The 20,605-nt window shown below is 34.1% G+C and overlaps 1 protein-coding gene across 1 annotated transcript in view; it reads right to left on the bottom strand.

The window, feature by feature from the left end:
• NAALADL2 (N-acetylated alpha-linked acidic dipeptidase like 2) overlaps positions 1–20,605 on the bottom strand; it is a 429,638-nt gene that overhangs the window by 110,038 nt on the left and 298,995 nt on the right. The window contains exons 7-9 of the mRNA XM_026854960.1: positions 12,922–13,014; positions 8,271–8,476; positions 6,646–6,765 (exon numbers count right to left, since the gene is read on the bottom strand). Coding sequence (XP_026710761.1) covers positions 6,646–6,765; positions 8,271–8,476; positions 12,922–13,014 — 419 coding nt within the window. The remainder of the gene's footprint in view (positions 1–6,645; positions 6,766–8,270; positions 8,477–12,921; positions 13,015–20,605) is intronic.

Genomic DNA, 20,605 nt, shown 5'->3' with positions numbered 1-20,605 from the left:
TCCTTGGATGGCTAACACTGAACCAGTCAGGTGTTTTGGTTTTGTCTGAGTTTTTTTTTTCTTTTTTTTCTTCCCAAATGTGGGTATTTATTATATATTTATGTCTATAGAATAGACACAGAAATTCAGTTAACAGCCTTAGAAGAATCAGGGTTTTGTTTTGACATAAAAGAAATGTAACTGCACCAACACTGAAATTATAGGGACACTTTGGTGACAAATTTATGATATTAAGACCCCTGGGTACTAGAAGACAAGCTTATAACCAAAATATAACAATCACCATCATTTTAACCATTCAAGCTATAACCTTGTTACTTAAGTCTATTTCAAATATAATTCCACCTAATAAATATGTGATCACTACACAAAGCCAGCTTATTATCAGTCCAGAAAGTCATGGCCACTAAGTGATGCACACAGTGCAACTACATTCACTGAGCATGCCTAACAGACCCTGCCGGATCTGCTGGTGAATCTGAACACTAAAAACCACAGAAGAGTCCTCCGTGTATGTATGAGAAGGGCCCAAGTTGGAAGAGAACTTCCAAGCTCAAAATCTCTCAGCATGAGCAGGAATTCCATACTGTTTAATATGCTCATTTCCCAGCGGGGCTCAGGTCAATGCTTTTATGTCAGTTCATGGTTTAGTATTCTACAGATACAATTTTACTCTTCCAGGGAGAAACAGCATAACAAAAACACCCAACCAACCTTCCCCGGTTTCTACAAATCTATTGTTCTTCCTATTCCTCTGACTTCTCAATATGTGACCTGGTTAGGACCATATGAAATAAAATACAATTTTATGATAGAAAATACTGGAAATCAGTTAAAGACACAGCGCTTCATAACATAAACATTCTTCATGCTTGTCTAAAGAATAACCACAGCTAGAAGATACACTGAGATGAGGAAGTAATGGTGTTTCAGAGCACTTAGAGCTTCCCATTCTCAGAATATGAGATTAGCACATTTAGGCTGTATCTTACTACCAAAAAAAATAGGTATCTAATATTCAGCCAGGTTAAATATCTATCACATTACTTAAAATGTTTCATTCTTTTTATTATGTGACAAATAAATTATCTGCTTTTCATTATTCAGATGCATTTTTTCCCACATTGATCTGCAAACTACAAAGTATGCTGTGCTGCACAAAATTTTGATACTTTTTCTGTCACATGCAAAAGTAAGGAACATGTGGCTGTAACTGTTACGAGTCAAATGACATAATGTAGTCTTAACTCTCATTTAATTTTATTTTGATTTAAAGATTTTTTTTTGATGGTTATTTTACTATGCACTTCATTTTTGCACATGCCTCGTTTTCCTGTGTGCTATTGGTGTTGTATAACTTGTAATTTTATTTAACACCAGAGCTGTTAATGGTTAGAAAAAACAGTGAGAGATTTCAGTGATTTGTGTTTATATAGAAAATTTAAAATATTTAAAACTCTCTACATGAAAGGTTTTTGATCACTAAGAAAATGTCTTCAATATCATGAAAAAGTCAGTTCTGAAGGTAAATAACCAGGAACAATAAGATTAAATTAAGCAAAGGAATATCTAGACAGAACTGAGGTCAACTTTTCTAATATTGTAGTCTGGAAAAAGTCTCCAGAAGGAAAAAAACAATGCCAGTATGTAGTACAGCTTATTACATTGGACATTTTTAATTAGATTGGACATTAGAAGCCTAGAACCAAAATCCATTCTACAGCAGATAAAGAATTGCTGAAACATCCCATACTCCAGCACTACATTTAAAGATAATAAAATGGCCAGATTTCTTCAATTTTATCTACAATGGCTATCAAATTTGACACATATTTCAAAACAAAAAAAAACCCATGATGAAAATATACATCTTTTATGCTTCTAGCAGAACTTAATGTCCTAAAGATAGAAAAGGACACGAAAGCAGAAAGATTGATTTGTTAGGAAATAAGGACTATTGGCAGATCGTCAGTAAGATCACAGAGTAAGAACTAGTTCATTTGTATTCTTCCATGATAAGAAACTTTTTTTCCCCATGGTTAACAGCAATAGTCTTTTCAGAACACCAATATGTATAAGTAGATTTAAATGATTATCCACTGTTTGAATCAGAATTTATCTATTAAAATTGTTTAATTTGGAGAAAGAGCGATAAAATACTCAAGAGTGGACAAAGCAACATTTTATCAAAATAACAGCATTATTCACAGATGCAAAGTACCTGCTTCAACTCCAAGATCAAACACATCATTACATGAAACTTTGCTTTTCACACTGGAGAAGTAGCATCTAATGAGTTTAATAGAGCTGGCAATGAAGTCTCTATTAACAGCATCCTTTGAACATAGTTATGAATTCCTGAGACAGGAGCTGCCAGCATAAACTTCTGATTCTCAAAAGATTTTTTTGGTTTTCAACACAAACATAAAAAGTAACACTAGCAATCAGTTATAACACTATAAACAAGTAAAGATTGAAAATTCATTGGGAAGCTAGAATCTTCTGTAATACATCGTACAACAAGCAATTCAAATATTTTAATGTTTGGGTTTTTTTCTTTACAACCTACTGATATATGAGGCTTGGGGATCTATTATTAAATGCTGAAGGTAAAACAAAATAAATGATGAACCCATAGAAGTTGGAAGAAAATAATCAATGCTGACATTAATTTAAGACTTTTCCTAAAAAAAAAAAAATATCAAGAAATAATAGTAGCAAGCATCTATACAGAAGTTTATCTTTGGTTCTACTTCAAAAAGAAAAATAGTGTTCTGTCCATAACACCACCTTTAAATGTAAAGATGGTTTATGTCTTTTATTCCACTAATAGAAACAAATACTGATATATAGCCTAGAACAGTACTTGGTACAGTCCTTTTTAATGTTCAGCTCATTCTCTGGTAGCTTTAAATGGCTCTTCTCCTTGGGAGAAAAGAGAAGTAAGTTTTCTTGGGTTCAGCAATAACACCAGACCTGGAGTCTGATCAGCAGTGGTCATACAATCAGTTAAAAGAAAACAGCAATTAGTTTTTGGTTTACATCAACTTTTTTACTTGTGAAATGTTAATTATAGAAAAAATCATTAATGGCCTTATTTACAGAGAATGAATGCCAGTATCAAACAAAACCAACTTACCAATGACTCTCTGCCAACAAATCGTGATTCACTAACTGAGCAAGTGAATTAACAATCATTTTCCTTTACAATATAATAGTAGGCAAAAACATAACTTGGCAGTATTTCCCTCTTGTTTTTGTGGACACTAATTAGCGTAGTTATATAAAAAAAGATTTGAATTAAATATGCAAAGGTCTCAGAATTGTTTGACTTCCTCTTTAACTTAATCCAAATATTTGACTTAACTTCTTCGTGTAATTTGGTGTTTCAACTGGAATCCCACTGAATCCACTGATAAGTACATAAAATTATTATTTGCAGACTGCTTATGTAGCTCCCTTTTGAAACCTGCAACTAAAATAAAGATGTAATCCCTTTACATAAAACATCTTTAGAGAAGTCATGGTCTCTGCGAACTAGCCAAGTACTTATCCTGTTCTCTACCTGACCACCAGATCTCACACAGTAGACAACTCAACAGGTTTGTAATTCTTCTTTTTATTGGTAAGTCTAGATTATTCGTACAAACCACATCTCAGCTAAAATTTCTTCCCTGCTTTTCCCGCAGTTTCCAGAAATTAAGGAAAAAGAAGTGTGTTTTGGAAGCTGCAGTGATTAGCAAGTATCCAAAATTTTATTTTAGAAAAGCCACATATTTACAGCACAGGATGTAAACACTGTTGTATGCATTTGCCTGTTTCACTTTGTCATTTCCCCACAGTTCTTTGTAAGCTATGGTCCTTGCCATGTAGCACTCAAGAAGTGCTCTTCATTTAGTGCAATTTTTACTTGAGTTTTCTTTCACAGGACAAACTACAGTTATTCATTGTTTTCCCTAGAATCCTAACACAACCCTTATAGGCATTTGTAACAAGCACTAATTGTCCCTAGAAAACATTCTTCCTCTGTTTTACTGAGATGGAATGCCCACAATTTTAGCACAATAGTGATCGCTGAACAAAACCCAACTCTGTCCTTATTGCAAATGGTGAGCAGACGTTCATCTCCCCCTGCTCAAAACATTGTTGCAACAATGGGAAAAGGAAAAAATAATGCAAGCTGGTCTCTTTTGCTGTGGTCTAAAAATGGAAATATGAGTTCTACCACTGAATCCAGAGGGACAGTGAGGTATCTTCCATGTATCCATAAAGTATGGAAAGTTTCTATCTTACTAAATCAGACTGGCTATTTTCTCATTTCATTTTAAATGATTGATATTATTAGGTTTAAATTCCTGTTTCACCTTCTTTTCTGTTCTAACAAACCTAATTTTAGATAATTACTCTTACAAATTAAAATGATCGTCTCTCACTGGACTTTTTCAGCACTACTTTGTAACCTCCACTTGCTAACAAGAATCTCATATGAATGGACTCACAATTTCTTCAAGTTGAGATGAGGTCTAAAAAGTCACATTTTAGGCCATTTGCACTATCATAATTTTGAGGTAATCTGTAATTAGATTGTCTTCTTGGAGAGTGCTGGAAGTAATATCAATATTCCTTATAAGACCACCAGTCTTCCAGAGAAAATCTCCTAGACACATGACAAATTGTGAGTACCCATGGGAACAAATGAAGATCTGTGCTGGGCTCTTCCATCACTGACAATATATCTGACGTGAATTCAGAAATCGAGCCAGCATTTGGAAGCAATAATTCCTACAAATCTTTTTAATGTCACAAGCTGTATGACAGTTGCATTAATTACCAATAATACTCTCTGAAAAAAAACCAACTATAGAGATTACCTCACATGCATTTTGTCCTGTCCTTTTTAAAAGGGGTTTCAGGGTAAACACGCAAAATGGATACAAGCTCAATAATGAAGCCTTAGCCACTGAAGAATTAGAGGTAAGACAGAGGGTGTCTACTGAATAAAAAAAAAAAGAAGTTCTAGTCATGTTTTACTGACTGTTAACTAATTAACTGGATCACGGCAGGACTGCTAAGGGAGGCTGTGTCCATACTACTGGATAGGATACAATTGCTATTACAACAAGAATTACGAAATATTACAACATCACATCCAAATACATCATGGAAATATAGTGGAAGTGAAAAAGAGATTTTCTTTGTTTTCGCTCCAAAATAGAGGGCATGATTTTAACACTCTTACTAATATGGCATCCATTAGAATAAAATAATTAAATCTTAAGAAAGTGATAAATAATAAAGAAGTGTCTGCTACACAGCTCCCAACAGTTTACAGTGTTCAGGTCGCTGCCATTGATCACAGTATAAAGTCAGAGAAACAAAATGAGAAAAAACCAAATAGCTCAAGGACAGACTGTAATAAATTTAGTCCTTTAAATGGCAAATACCTGTTTTCATGGAGATAGGACTGCAAACACCAATAGGTTAGCAAAGGCTAGCAACCTATCAGAATAGTATTTTTAGGAAATATAGTAGCTAAAACATAGTAAAATTTTAACTGACAAATCCATAACACATGTAGACTCATATATATAACATTATAAATAGTTTTCCAGAAATAAAAGCCTGTTTCCCTGAAAATAAATTATTGTGCTTTGCATTTCTCACAATAACTACACAGAATAAATCAGATCCTTTCCATGAGGAAATTACCACCTGATCACTGGACAGAAGTGGTTGAAACATGCTAAGAAGCACTTTGACTGATACAACTTTACTCACTTAATTGGACAACAGTTGCCAAGTAAGATCAGTCTTAAACTCCATTTAAATCAAGATGCTAATCTGAGCAGTGTTTAGTACCAAATGTTTCAGAGGCAAGTCAGAGAAACATCAGAATAACCTGATGAGTATTAGCTTGGCAAATTTATGGAAAAAAAATCCAAAAAGCATACTTTATGAAAGTCAAATTGAACTCCATTTTATGCACACCACTTTAAACTGTTTTTATCTTTTAGTATGTAACTTGTATTATTTTCAATTCATTGTAAATATTAACAAGTTCAGCAAACTCAGAAATGGCAGTATGGTCATTAGTTTAAAGCCAATGTGCACTTACACCAGCATAACTACAGAATACTCTGATTGTACACTAGTTACAATGGTGTAGCTAGCACTGAACCTGACATACTTACTTTAGACAGTATTTACTATAGTGAGAGTAATACTCTCCCTGTGTGTCACGTTACATCTGGTAAATATACAGGTCTAAATGCAAATTGAGAAACAGTCTGGAAAGATCAGATTAGGAAGAGAAAATGTGCTTTGTGCTAAAGAATAAAAAAATATGTTACTTTAAAGCTGCCAAAGGATGAAAAAGCTGCAGGGTATGCAAGTACGGTGAGGCTTGGTATAATGAACTGTTGAAACAAGTTATTCTTTCCAGACTTTTAACACACCTTGTAATTTTTTAAAATAAAATTTAACCTGCTTACTCAGTAAAAACAGTTCACGTGTATTTCTGAGGTTAAAATACTTAAACAAAACAAAACAACCTCCACCTAGAATTACCTAAAACCAACCACCATCAAGAGAGTTAATCATGTAACCTCATAAACCACTTGTGAAAGAAAATATTTTATTTCTAACCTCTGCTGCCAGTTGCTGAAGAGAAGGGGATGCAACAGGGTGTAAAGTTGAGTTGCCTTTGACTGGATTATGGAGGCTAATGTAAGCCACAACATTTCTTTGAAGAACTCTCTTGAGATCCTACAACACAAGCAGAGCAATGATTATTACTAAGCATGATTATAATTAAGACTTGTTTTGTTCTTGTGGTTCCTTCTAGGGAAAACTGCACCCTATGTTTTTGTCCACTGTGATTCCCTAAGTATTACTTAACTACTACTTCTTACAATACGCTGTAAAGAACTTTGAAAGGTATCTTAGTATTATTTTTTTATATAGCAGAAGTCATAATTTCATTTTACACACCATCTCAGTGAAATGCAAACAGGCCTGGAAGGAATTAAAAGTGACACTTGTAAGGCCAAAAATGAAACAATGAAAACATACTGTGAAAAAATGTGATGTCCTTTTAAACTTATGCTTAACAGAAAACAAAACTCAAAAGCAATTATTATCAACAGTTAAATGTACTCAAATTTTTAAAGATCAAATCCAGATTTGAATCACATAAGTTTTCCAGCATTTTCATTTTATTATTTTTTAGATTACAAAACCAGTATGTATAAACTGCTCCAATTATTATCTCTTTTTAAAAAAGATTCCTTTTGCCTTCTAAGTAATGAGTTATTCTTTGCGTGAAGTGGCTCTTTATATTGAACAGAAGGGGTGTAACGCAATTACATTTGATGTAAAGCTGACTTGAAGTGGAACTAAACAAATTTTGCTTCCAGCTTGGATCTATTCAATTTGATTTTTTCACCCTCTCTTGTTTCTGAAGAATAATCATGTTGGCAGTATGAAACTTCAACAAGAGCTAGTTGCTTCTCACGTAGGATAAAAAGCAATTAACTCTTCATAATCTCTTCATTTTGTGTACGGTTTTGATTCAGTAGCCATGAACCTTTCTGGTAGTTATTCCTTTAATTTATCAACTGAAGTCCACTGTAATCATATATGACCAACAGTAATCTGATGGGGTATCTTCCTTCAATAAGCTGAGTCCTATTCTCTTGAGAGTAAGAGGCCCAGAAATTGTCTGTGTCAGATTGTATCTAACTCCTTACCACAAGTACGTGTAAAGTGAATCAGCACTAGCTATGGAGACTCTGAAATGTTTATGTAAACCAAAGTACCGTTCATTCAGTGTGCGCTTCATTCCATTCTCCCCACAGTAAAGCCTATCAATTCAAAATCAGTAATTGCTGAACCCTCAAGGAGGAGTAAAAGCTATTCTTGGGCCTAGGTCTTTCTTGAGGTTCTTCCCCCTCCACCGAATTCTGGCAAAGCCCTCTTGTACAGTCCTCTGCTGAATTAGGGAGGGGAATCAGCTCACAAAGGTGTTGTACACATGACCTTTACAGCTATGGAAACAACTTGCCATCTCATTATCACACATGCTCTGTGTTCCACAGGAACAGCCCGTATAGATGTTCTCATTGCATTTCCTATGGAGTACATGAACGAACACAGACAGACATCACAGACCAGTTAATGAACCATTATTTCTATGTGGTGATTGCATATTGTTTTCATGCTTTCAGCAAAAGCAATCACTATTGCAATGAGTCCTTCTAAAACTATTTTACCTCCGCCCATTCATAGGAACCAATGTTCCCAAAAGATGTTCCTCCCCATGAGCAGAAAACAATAGTCCGGTCAGGTCTCCAGCCTCTCCCAACCTTCAACATCAAGGCTTGTATAAATGCTGTGATGATAGCTGTGCTACTGGCCCATTCTTGTCCACCATGAGTGTTCAATCCATTGTGATGACTACCAACGATGATGTATCTGTCTGAAATTTGAAAAAAAAAAAAAAAAGACAGACAAGAGAATCTTATTTCTTCTGGATACTAGCTTTAAGAGAACTTAAAAAACCTAAAAGATGAACTGAATTAGTAGTCTGCAATGTCATTTATACAACACAATGCTGTCAACAAAAATTCATACAATCATGTGCAAAACAGTTACACAATATAAATACATAAAACTGTGAATATTATTTAAAAATAAACTAGTAAATAATGATATGTACGGACTTTCCTAATTTAATCCCTCTGCCCTTGTCTTCACTGTTTGTTTATTACTCTCCATTCCTACAAATCTGATATATACCATTTTTACAGCCAGGATTTCATCATATAGATAATCTAATAAAACTGTGCTCACATTAGAGTGTTATGAAAAAACACAAATAAATAAGCAGGAAAATCTGCCTTCAATAAATACTAGTGTCCAAAAAAGAAAACAAAAGGTGTGGTAGTACAATGAGAAACATAGAAAAAATACACAAAGTATTAGTACTCCCTCACCTGGAAGACTGTGTTCAGTGCTCACCACCCTATCTCAAATAAGACATTGCAGAAACAGCAGTTGAGAAGCTGGTAACCAGAACGGTTATATATCAGGACTTAGACTTCCATGTAAGGAGACACTGAAAAGACCTGGACTGCAGGTTTAGAGAGGAGACATGACAGAGGAATAGAGATAATGAATGATACAGAAACGGTAAGTCAGACCTAGCAACTTTGATGATAATGAAAGAAAGTATTTTATAAAATGAAAAGCAAGAAGTTTCAACCTGAAATAAAGAACATGCCTATGGTTATCCCGAAAAAAAAAACCAAAAAACCCACATTTTTTTTCAGAGAAATTAAATGAAATCTTCATCTCTCAAGGCATAATATATAATCCAACTGCTAACTCACAAGTGTAAAGGACCTTATTTTGTTCCAAAAGGCTGATGTGGTATGAGACAACATGAATGACTAGTGTGACTGACTCGTGTCAAGAAGTCTAAACAGAGTTATGCTGAATGACTCATTAAACTATTAGACCTTCTGCATGAGATGAATTCACAACCGAAGCCTCTTTGAAGGACTGCTTACTGGTTGTGTTCTGATATTTAGTAAAGTCTTTTTCTGGTCCATATCTAGTTTTTTAGAGGTGTTCTTTACATATTTCAGGTTACTGGTAGTGGGCAGAAGAATTGATAACAAAAGAATTGATAGTGATGTCAGATCCACAACAGTCTCAGGCTGTCATTTGAGTTCCAAAAAGTTCAAGTTTTGGTTTTCTTTCTTTATCCAGGGGGAATCATTCTTCACTGTTGTCAGTACAATGGAATGTAGCCACACATAAGTGGTAAAATGTCCACATTTCATAGTAGCTTATAAAATTAAATATCTGCTCCTCAGCATTTTTTGCAGTCACTGCTGCCTAGAAACAATTTTAACTGAACACGAAGGTGCTTTCATTATAAAACCATTCTCTACCAAACTGGACTTTTTATCAGTTTTGTTCAACAAAATACATGCCAATGTTGTTTCAAAAGGAATCAAAAATGCTTTTCAAACAGGGGATCTGTTATGTACCTACAAAACAACATTTTCAATCAACTGCTTGGGGTTTGTATAGGTATGTAAATGAAATTTTTTTTCTAAAAGGAGATATGCAAAATGTAAATCTAGGTGTACATAAGAATTTAATGTAACAAAATACAATTTAAATCACATAATTTTGCAACTTATGTGTTGCATCATGAGACATTTAATTATAGGTTGCACTGACAGTGAAAAATCATAGCATCTTGAAGTCACTTAATGTTAGGAACTGGGAACAGAAATAAATGTCCTTATAGACTTCTAGGTCATTAGAGGAAGTGCCACTAACACAGGGTGATCAGACAGGATCAATGCTTGCCTCATACTATAACCTCTGTTCAGCCTGTGAACAGCGTATGTGAAGGGGAGTGTAAAGAGACCTTATGTAAAATGGTATAGGACATTCTGATAGAGAAGAAAGCTGCAAGCAGCAACTTACTGTAGGAGATGCCAGCTGAATGAACAGGGGTAAAACATAACAGCTGGTGCCTCCTTTGAAATTCTTCATCTTTGCACATCTCTCCCTCTTGAACAGAGGCAATACCCTGAAGCAAATGACTATAGGAAAAGCATAGGAGAACGGATGGTCATGCTTACAGAGGCAGCAGCTGTCCTTTCTCATAACCATTTGCTGAAGCATGTAGAGAAAGAGATCACATGATAAGAAAAAAAGAGAAAGAAAGGACCAGAGATAGAGAAAAAAATATCCATTCGATACTTTTGAAAGTGATCAGATGGGATAATGTGCAGGGTAGTTCAGATAGCGACAGGGATTTATCATTAAAAAAGGAGTCTTCATACTGTCTTCTCTTGTTACACATCCCATTTTCAACCATGTCCAATAGAGCTACAAAATTTTTCAGGTTTTAAAAAGCTACCAACTATCACACTTCCTCTGCTCCTAAATCTTTTAATATCTTGGTTGCATTTCTGATGCTCATTGTTACTCCACATATCACATGTCAAATAACATCACCATAACATAGATGTGTTGTTGTGTGTGTATTAGCAGGCCTTTAAGCCAAAGAAAAAAAAAAAAAAAAAAAAAATGATGCTCTGCAGTCTTTCATTAAGCGCTAAAGATCAATTTTACTCTCTTTCTGCATTTCTGGGAACATAAAAGTGAATGTTTCAAGTGTATGAAACTAGCAAAACCCCATCAAAATGACAGAGAATCAATTCCATGAAAACATCAAGTATTCAAATCAGTTGATAGAGCATGGCTATACTATCAACCAGGAAGAGCAGAGAAAACAAAGATTTAACATTGTGTCCGGACAAAATGTTATCCATGTTGCACTTGCCTACATTAGAAGCCAGTTGTTATGGCCCTTGTTCAGCAAGACATTTACAGGACAAACTGTTGGCACCTTGGTAGTGCTGTTGACTTCACTTGATTATATATCCTTAAATTCTTAAAGATAAGCATATACTGACATACCTATAAAATGTAGCTAAGCAAGAATACAATAATAAGATGAAAGATACGGGTATAGAGAAGGTAAAGAGTTTATTAAACAGAAACTGATGCATGCTTTTTATAATTTGTCTCGTTTCTGTTTCACAATTCAGTAGGCAGTATGTCTAAACATGGCAATTTCTACCTTTCAAATTCCATGACAGCTATTTGCAAAACACTAGCAATAATAGACTAGTAACTTCAAATTCTTGAAGGAAATTTAATCCTTTACGGAAATTAAATTCACTGTGCTAATATGTTGTGTTAAATAAATAAATAAATAAATTGTTCTGGTGAAAAGTACAGCATTCTGTACACACAAAACTGAGTTGTCTTTTCCCAACAGCTGTAAACTTAAATCTTCTCTACCTCCTTCAGTCCATCACTTATGAAATGACTAGCCCAGTTCCTAAGGGACTGTAGATAAATCCGCAGCCTTTCTTTTGAACCTAATAAAAGATTATTAATCAAGGCAAATGTGATGATGTTTTGATGAAGATGCCGTCTATACATTAGAAATTGGACTGGCTCTACAACATTTTGCACTATGTAAATAACCAGCAACAGCGTTCATTCATGCTGCAGAAACCCTTCAACTTTCAAGCAAATTCACCTGCAGACAGAATAAACTCAAAATGATCTTCATTCGTATGATGTCCCGATTGTCGTATTATCTATGTACAACATTGAAGAAGGGATGGGCTTTGTGATTTACGTCACAGTTACACACAGAACCTTACTGTTTAGTTCTTAGACATACAGAACAGTAATTATTATTCATAGACTTGTAGAAAACTAGCTTAAGGCATGATTGTAGCACAAAGTAAGGCTGCAGCAAGTGTGATTAATAACTCAGTCACAGATTTTTGTACACTAAAATCACGGTTGATATTAGATTCTTCACTAAGCCAGAGATCACGCTGCCCTACATCTTGGTTTCAGTGAGACACTTGAATTATGTAGGGATGTTCTGGACTTGAAGCACAGAGTTTTATTTCTCTCAAAATTCTGTCAACGTGAAAAAAATAAAAACCTTTTCTAAAGTTGTATAGACAGCTTGCTTATTAATTCAAATCATGCAATACAGTACTCCCTAAAATTAAAATGACCAACATAGTTACTTGGTATAAAATACTAATATTCCCTATGGTCTACATGTAATTCCTGCTTGTTGTGTAAAAATATGCTTATTTTAATGATAATATCCTCTTGAGCTCATTCACTTTTTAACCCTTATGTTCTGTTTTGTCGTAAATCAAATCACAAAACGACAACAACAAAGGCTCTCTCCTTCTTCTGTATTACTGCATTATCTGGTAAAATAGAATCCTGATCGCAGCTATGACTCCCAGCCATCATGAAACAAATAATCGATACAAATGATGAAGGACTACTTACCAGGAAATACAGTTCCTTTTAAATATCCAATAACATTAGAAATTGTCTTGTAAGTTGTGACTGACTGAATATTCAGACTGATTACTTTTTTGTCTGTTAAAAGATAAGAAGAATAAAAAAAGAAAATGTTAAAATTGTTTATGCAGCCAAGAAATCTACAGGCCACAGATATAAATTCTTTACACATTAAAAAGAAAAAAAAAGTTAAAATGAAGAAAAAAAAATAGATACTGAAGAGGAACCGGAGATTTAAACATGAAATATTACATTATTTTCTTAGTCCCATTTTAGCAGTGGGGTTCAAAGCTAGAATCTCAAGAGAGATCTCTACTCCTTGAGTTAAAATATCATTCAATTCACCCAATAAATGTGGCCAGAATACAACAGAAAAAAAAAAAAAAAGACTAAGATCTACATAATTCTATGATAAGGAAATTTGTCTTAATCTTTATAGGTTATTCTCACCTAATCCTTCGCCCAAGTCAATTGTTCAGTAACATTCACAAATTTATACCTGGTTTATATTACACTATTCCTCTGTAGAAAAGCCCCTACACTACATCAGATGGGAAAATTTAGACCTCTGCATTACTAATCACTTTGCCAGCATAGCCTTTGGTGATATACTTGTGAACTCATGCCAAAAGAAGACAGCTTTTGTTGGCTTAGCTGGTATCAGCTGAGGAAATGGTGTAAATACAAAGACAGAAAAATTCCAAAACCTGCTAAAATGTAAGAGATTTGCCAATATTGCTATGCCAGTTGAGATTTTAGCACAGAATAAAGCCAGAGAAAAGTAAATGTCTGAGTTAAATTAGCTTCAAAAAAATTAACTGTCCTTTGCTGAGAATTACTGTCATTCCCTCTGTCCCCCAGGTGGGACACACTAACCATACAAACTCCTGCGGTTTGTGGCAATGGAAACAAAACAACCAACTACAGGGAGCTGCTGATATCTTTAAAAATGTTTTGTTAGGATTATAATAGACTGTATTAACATTCATCTCATCTGAAAGGTCATAACTTCTATCTGAGAAAAGTGAAAATGTCTTAAACTGCTCTAAATTAAATGCTAGCAATTGTCTGACAACCACCACTGTGTCATCCTGGAGCTTCAGGGAGGCTCTCTGACATCCCGAGTGCTGCATCACTCCCATGACAGACCTGCCTTTAAAGGCATCCTTGAGCCAGAATTCTTCAGTGTCCATATCCCAACTGTCACAGACCAAAATTAAAATATTCCACGGATCATTTTGCTCTCTATCTCCCAGGCTATTATCCTCCCACAGATGTATTTCTAACAGTTTGTTTCCTGGCTTTTTTTTCCCGAGATGTCCAGAATTTGCAAGTGGGGAGTTTACTGCAACATGTAAAATAAAAACAATAGGTCTCTATGACACTGTTCTTCAAGGTTCATTTGCTGGTACTTCATCCGGTAAATTTACTTTAAAATGCTCTTAAAATAAAATCCAATATATTTTCATTCACTAGTCTTCATTGATACTTGAAAAAAGCAAACCAACTGCAAGGATGCTTCGTTGTTTTTTAAAAAATGTACTAGTAATATTTATTCTACTTCTTAGTTAGACGAAAGCTGCATTATCAACAGATGTGTCCTCTACGTGACAACTCTGCTGTTGCTGGAAAGCAACCGTAAAGGAAATGCAAGTCAACCACAGTTAATTAAAAATAACCCACACCACACTATTTTGCTATAATCAGTCACTGTAAGTTAATATTTTGATCTGTCATGCATGTGTTGGGGTTTGAGCTGTAATTAACTTTGCCCTGCTGTAAGCTACTATAAGGTTTATTAACACCATGTGATGATGAATTGTGTTTGTTCTATAAATCTATAGATATTATTCTAAAATGTAAAAAAAAATAAAAAAAATAAATAAAAAAAAAATATATATATATATATTAATCCAAAAGGTTCCACTGTACTGTGACCTATATTCTTTTTTTGTTTTTTTAAAACAATGTGAAAGCAGATCATGGCATCCATGTTGATTAATCAGTTTAAATGCGACTACAAAAGTTACTTTCTGCTGTTTCTCACCTACAACCATTCTAGGGTCAGTTTACTCTGCTTAAAGATTTTAAGGCTAAACTGATTTCCTTTCCTTTTCTAACCCTACAACACTTTAGATATATGTTTCTTTAGGCCCCTTTTCAGACTAAAGAAGATAAATCCTTTTGAAGACAACTGACTTAACTGTTTTTCTTTAATCGACATGAGCTATCCAGCCTTCAACTGACAATAAAGTAATAGAATATTAAGTTCTGGTAATACACATATTCTGGAATCAGATATTCGAGTTAATAGTCTTGTAACACAGCAGTCAGCTTAAAGTGACTTGGGTTTAAAGGCTTAGTACACCAGATGAAAAGGCTGAAAGTGCTCTTTGGAATATACAGCAGAAACGAAATTTAATCCCTCTTAAACAGTTCTGACAACAAACCTGTCTTACTAATGCTATATTTTAAAGATCTTGACAACATTATTTTTTTGTCTAGTCTCTGGAAAACTATGAGGAGACTTTAGGTTAATATTATTTGGGATACAATTTAAGTTTACATAAGTCAAAAGCTACTTCTTAAATAGAAGAACAAGAAAATATTTACTGTAAATATTTTTTATTTAGTTATTGAAATCTGTAAATTCTCATACCAAATGACTACTTTCTCTCACAATTACACAGTCTTTTTGAGAAATGCATGGTTATTTCAACACTCATTTGACTGACAATTTTAGAACTTCAGATGAGCAAAACTCTTACTTGTAACCTGTAAAATGTGGTATGTTTTATTTCTTTTTTTGCTTTTAAATAGATTCCAAGTTCATGCCAACATAGAGGAATATACACTTGAGCCCGATTTTAAAGGCTTTAAAGTAATATCAAATGCCACAGCCATGATGATACACTAATAACTCTCTGCTCTCAATGTCAAAACACCACAAGCTATTTACATATAATGAATAATCAAATTTCTTCTACTGGTGATACTGTATGGAATAATATGGACTGATATGTAGTATCTAGGATACCATTAAATATGCCGATAAGATAAATATACATTAAAACATAAATAACAGCAGATTTTGCTGTCATATGAAACAAATGTTTTGTTTTCATTAGAAATTTTCTAGAATAACTGAATAAAATTCCAGACTACTACTACTACCATATTAGACTCCCTACTTAATGGCCTTTTAAAATCCTCCTGGACTGTGAAAAATATATTTTAGTTAGTTTGCAGTATTTCATCATGTCAATTTGAGTGTAACACCTTATTTATTCCTTATTTTATATCAGTTTTCAATTAAGTTCACACATAGGACTTTAAACAAAGAACTGATCATAAGCATTTCTATAACAATATAATATATGCAACTTCACTACATACTTGCAAAAGCAAATAAACATAAAATAGTATATACTTAATTTATATATTATCTCTGAGAAAATATTGTGCGACACTATCAAATTGCACATGCAAAAGTCAATACTGAATCTATGACAACATACAGCATTGCTGAGTTGTAAAATTATTTGTGCAGGAACATGCCTAAACTCCTAGACAGATGTCCCTATAACAAAAAGCCTTTACAGGATTTTTAATATAAGCAATATACCATCTAGATTCAATTTCTTCAAAATCTAGTACCCCTAATTTTTTTCCCTACTAGATTTTTATTTGATTAACCAACTATCTCGCCTACTAACTATATTCTCCTTTAAAAATGGATATTCACAGGCCCCAAGTCCTCAAGCCCAATCTTTGTCCGAAGAGCTTAATGAATAAACTTTTTGCTATTTGATCATCCTTTCTGACCTACAATAAGGAATTCAACAATAAATCTATTCAGACAAAAAGCTTTTGAAAATAAGTGATGTCTAGAACAAAGTCCGTTAAGGAGGCTCTATACTGAGATGGCCTAATGAGATACAGAATAAATGTGTCACAGTATCAAAGATAGTTAGCTATGAATTTTGAGAATGCTTCATACTGCATAGTTGAATTTCATAATCTCACACTATTTTGATTCTTTACCAGCTTTACAGCAATCAAAACCAAAGCATCAGACACAAAAATAATGGCACAGAACAGAATTCTAAAAATAGATCTTGATCAGCTGCAATTCTGGTACAAACAGTCTTGAGGCTTCAGGTAGGAGTAGAGAGAAAATATATTCACATTGTTTATGCTTAATCCTTTTCATGCACTTCTATTTAAAAAGAGAACAGAATTTAATCAATCGCAGAAAGAAAATCCAGGAGTATTAGTATAAATGTTTGTAAGATTTCATATACAGTATGTCTGTATTACATCTGACTTCCCCATCTAAAATGTACTTCCTTCAAATGGCAGTAAGCAAGACCTGCAGAACATCATTATATTTTTACTGTTATGTACAATGAATTCAAATTTGGTAGATACAGTAACATGCACTGCCACACAGTATGTCGGTATCTTTCTCCATTTGTTTTCTTAGATTTACATTTAGCATGGTGCAAATACCTAGAAATTATGGGATTGTTGGCATATTGATATTACAGTGTACGATGGCACAGCCAGAGTTTATTAAATATGGTACTCTTTCTTTTCTCTGACAGGTAGCAAGCTACGAAGGAGAAACACGTATAACAACATCACAAGGCTGTAGCCCACTAGAATATATACCCTTCATCTTCTCATGCCCTTCCTCTAACTGAAAAGACAACAGGCTAGATTTGCATTAGTCCAGCACTTGGCAGAGAAGTTTTTCTTGGACAATGATAGTATATTATGGAAACTAAAGGACTCTTCCAATTATTCCTTCCGTATAATTAATGATTCAAATTTCACATGATGAGAGTTGACTATAAAACTCAGTATAATGACAACTGACATGTGGAACTGTATGAAATTGATGTTCAAAGTCTTACAAAAGTTATTCATTACGTTATGCTACAAACCTGTTCTGTAACAGTCACTTCTGGTTATCTGTTCCACTCTCACCTTTTTGGTAGAGGATATGGATTTGTTTGCAACATACAATGAAGTTTTGCATTGCAGTCATTAAGATGATTCAGTATTGATCAATGACTGTATTTTGTAGGCTAAAAAAAGTTACAAGAGATCAAATGATGCTACCTAAAAAGCATTTTGATCTGAATCATTTTATTATCTATAGAATGCTGTGAGTCTTTGTATACTTGGCTCTATTATTCACACAGTGTTTGATATAGTTCAAGTTAAACTATTCATGCTTTGATTTTACTATGAGTTCAAATATAAAAAATTACACCTATTTCACAGCAAAAGGCATTAAGAGCTCATAAGAAATGGGATCTTATTCTGTGTATGTTAACTCTACTGATATGATATTTTCTGAAATAATACACCCTCAATGATTTTGGTCAATCCATGAATCCATGAAGATAAAGAGAGAAATAGGGTAGGGTTTAAACATCAGTTAGTTGAAGGAACTTAGAAGCCTTTAAGTGAGATCAGTGCATGAATTCTTGCACTTCATGTAATTTGAGTTAGACTGCTCAGGCATACTAGGTCAGACCCATTGGCCATCTAGCCCTTATCTCCAAGAACATAAGAACATGGTGAACGTACAGTGATTCTTTCCTAAGTCATTATTATGCCCTCCTGTGACTTGAAAGTTATTTAGCCAAGTGAGGTGTGGGGGATGTGTGTTTAAACTATTTTGTTGTGGTTTTTTTCCTCAGTGAATGTTTAAGTAGCCTTTTTTTCACTCACGTAAATTTTTAGCATATACAATATCCCGTGGCTGAAGAGGAAGAAGGGAAAGGGATCTCTATAAATAGCCATTTATGAATAACTGGAACACCTCCCATCACAAATCCTTATCTCTGTTGGTGGCTATCTCCATCTCTTCATTGTTAAAAATTATTTTGATTTTATTTATTGTTTCCTGTAATTTTAAACAGCTACTTAGCTGTGTGAACACTTTTCCTCATATACCATGTTATCTTACTTTTCCTAAGTTCTAGAGAGGATCTCAGTTGAGAACCTTTCAGACAACATTCCCTTGATCTTCCTATTTAGAAGTCTGGCAACTCAAATTCCTCAGGGTTCTATTCATCCTCTGAAAAATATGGCACCTTTTTCCTTATATACCATATGACAATGAAAGCTATTTAATCATGCAGGTTGATCTGTGAAATCCTCAGGTCTGCCCTTCTGCTACAGACAGCTGGAGACTGATCACTAGTGAAATCCCAGATCTTTCTCATCTTCTGTCTTCTCAGATGCAAATCATGTAAGTATGAAAACTGACACTTAAAGCCAAAGAGAAAGATTACACATATATCTCTAGTGTTTTTTTAACTACCAGACTTCCAAGCTATCATTTAACACCAAAGTATACGGTTATTAGTGATGAAAAACACTTTGTAATTTAAATTCCACAAGACAGATTTACTTTAAATACTCAGGAGATTCATTGAAAAGGGATGATTTGCACCTGACTAAAATCTACCAAGTGGCAGGTAACTTAACAAACAACAAAGGAAGTTTACTGCAGCACAGCAGGACTTTCTTAATTTATGCTTACAGTTTTATGGTAAACTTCACAATGTTCTAGCAAATATCCTAGTAATGTTCTGTAAAAAGAGAAAGCTTCAGAAGTGTACCCCTTCTCTATAATACTTCACTATTAAATTCCTTCTAATTGCCCATTTCTGGGAATAAGTTCATGGGAGCACAGAATTTCAGATTAATGAGGATTAACAACGATGCACCATACTAAACAAAAAGCAAATCTAATTACTAACTTCAACTAACACAAAACTAATAACTAGCTTCAATTCCCACTATTCGCTTTGTAGGTTCTAAGCATCCAATATATCTCAGATGTTTCTCTTCATATCCTCCCACTCCCTCTGTCACATTATGTCTCTTGAAAACTGCAAGGCTAAGGGAAAAAAAAAGGCAATGTGAGAAAACTATATATAAATGTTTAATCATTACTGATGAATCTGCTGTTCAGCTTTTTGAAACATACTGATGAGAGAATGATGATCATTTTATTCTAACAAATTTTAAGCCAACCAATCATCTGAATTGCTCATTCACCTCTTTTGACAGATAAGTGATGAGTTCTACGTCAAGCGACATCTCTCCCTTAAGCTTCTTGAAATCAACAGGAAGACTGCAAATTCAGCCTTCACTATTCTCATATTGCTCTGTTCAGCATTTTCTCTTTAGCTATTATTATTTTAAAATAGTTGAACAAGGTTTCTTATCATGAGACCAGTCTTTTATCTCTTCCATTAAGGCTGCTACTGAACACTTCAGCACACTATATGCTCTGGCATGTCTATAGTTTCACCATTATTTCAAGGCAAAAGATATCATAATGCATTACAGAATTATGCAAGGCTTCTTATTATAGGCCCTACTTGCTCAATAAAATAAGAATTTGGAAAAGAACCCCGCATAGATTACTGTGGTTCAGAAGCTTTACATGAAATCAGACATAAGCTGTTGTGTTCACCCAGAGTAAGCTGAACATGGATTGGCTCTTACTAGTCTGCTAGCTTGGAATATTCTTTCTTTCCAGAAACTTTCCACCATACAGAAACCCTGCCTTCTCAGGGAAATAAAAAAGATATGCCACACCTGTCACAAAAAAAAAAAAAAAAAAAAAAAAAAAAAAAAA

This window comes from Athene cunicularia (assembly GCF_003259725.1).
Source record: "Athene cunicularia isolate RWA chromosome 9 unlocalized genomic scaffold, athCun1 chr9_part1, whole genome shotgun sequence".
Classification (NCBI taxonomy): domain Eukaryota; kingdom Metazoa; phylum Chordata; class Aves; order Strigiformes; family Strigidae; genus Athene; species Athene cunicularia.
The sequence above is the reverse complement of the archived record's forward strand: the minus strand, read 5'-3'. Positions and strand labels throughout refer to the sequence as shown.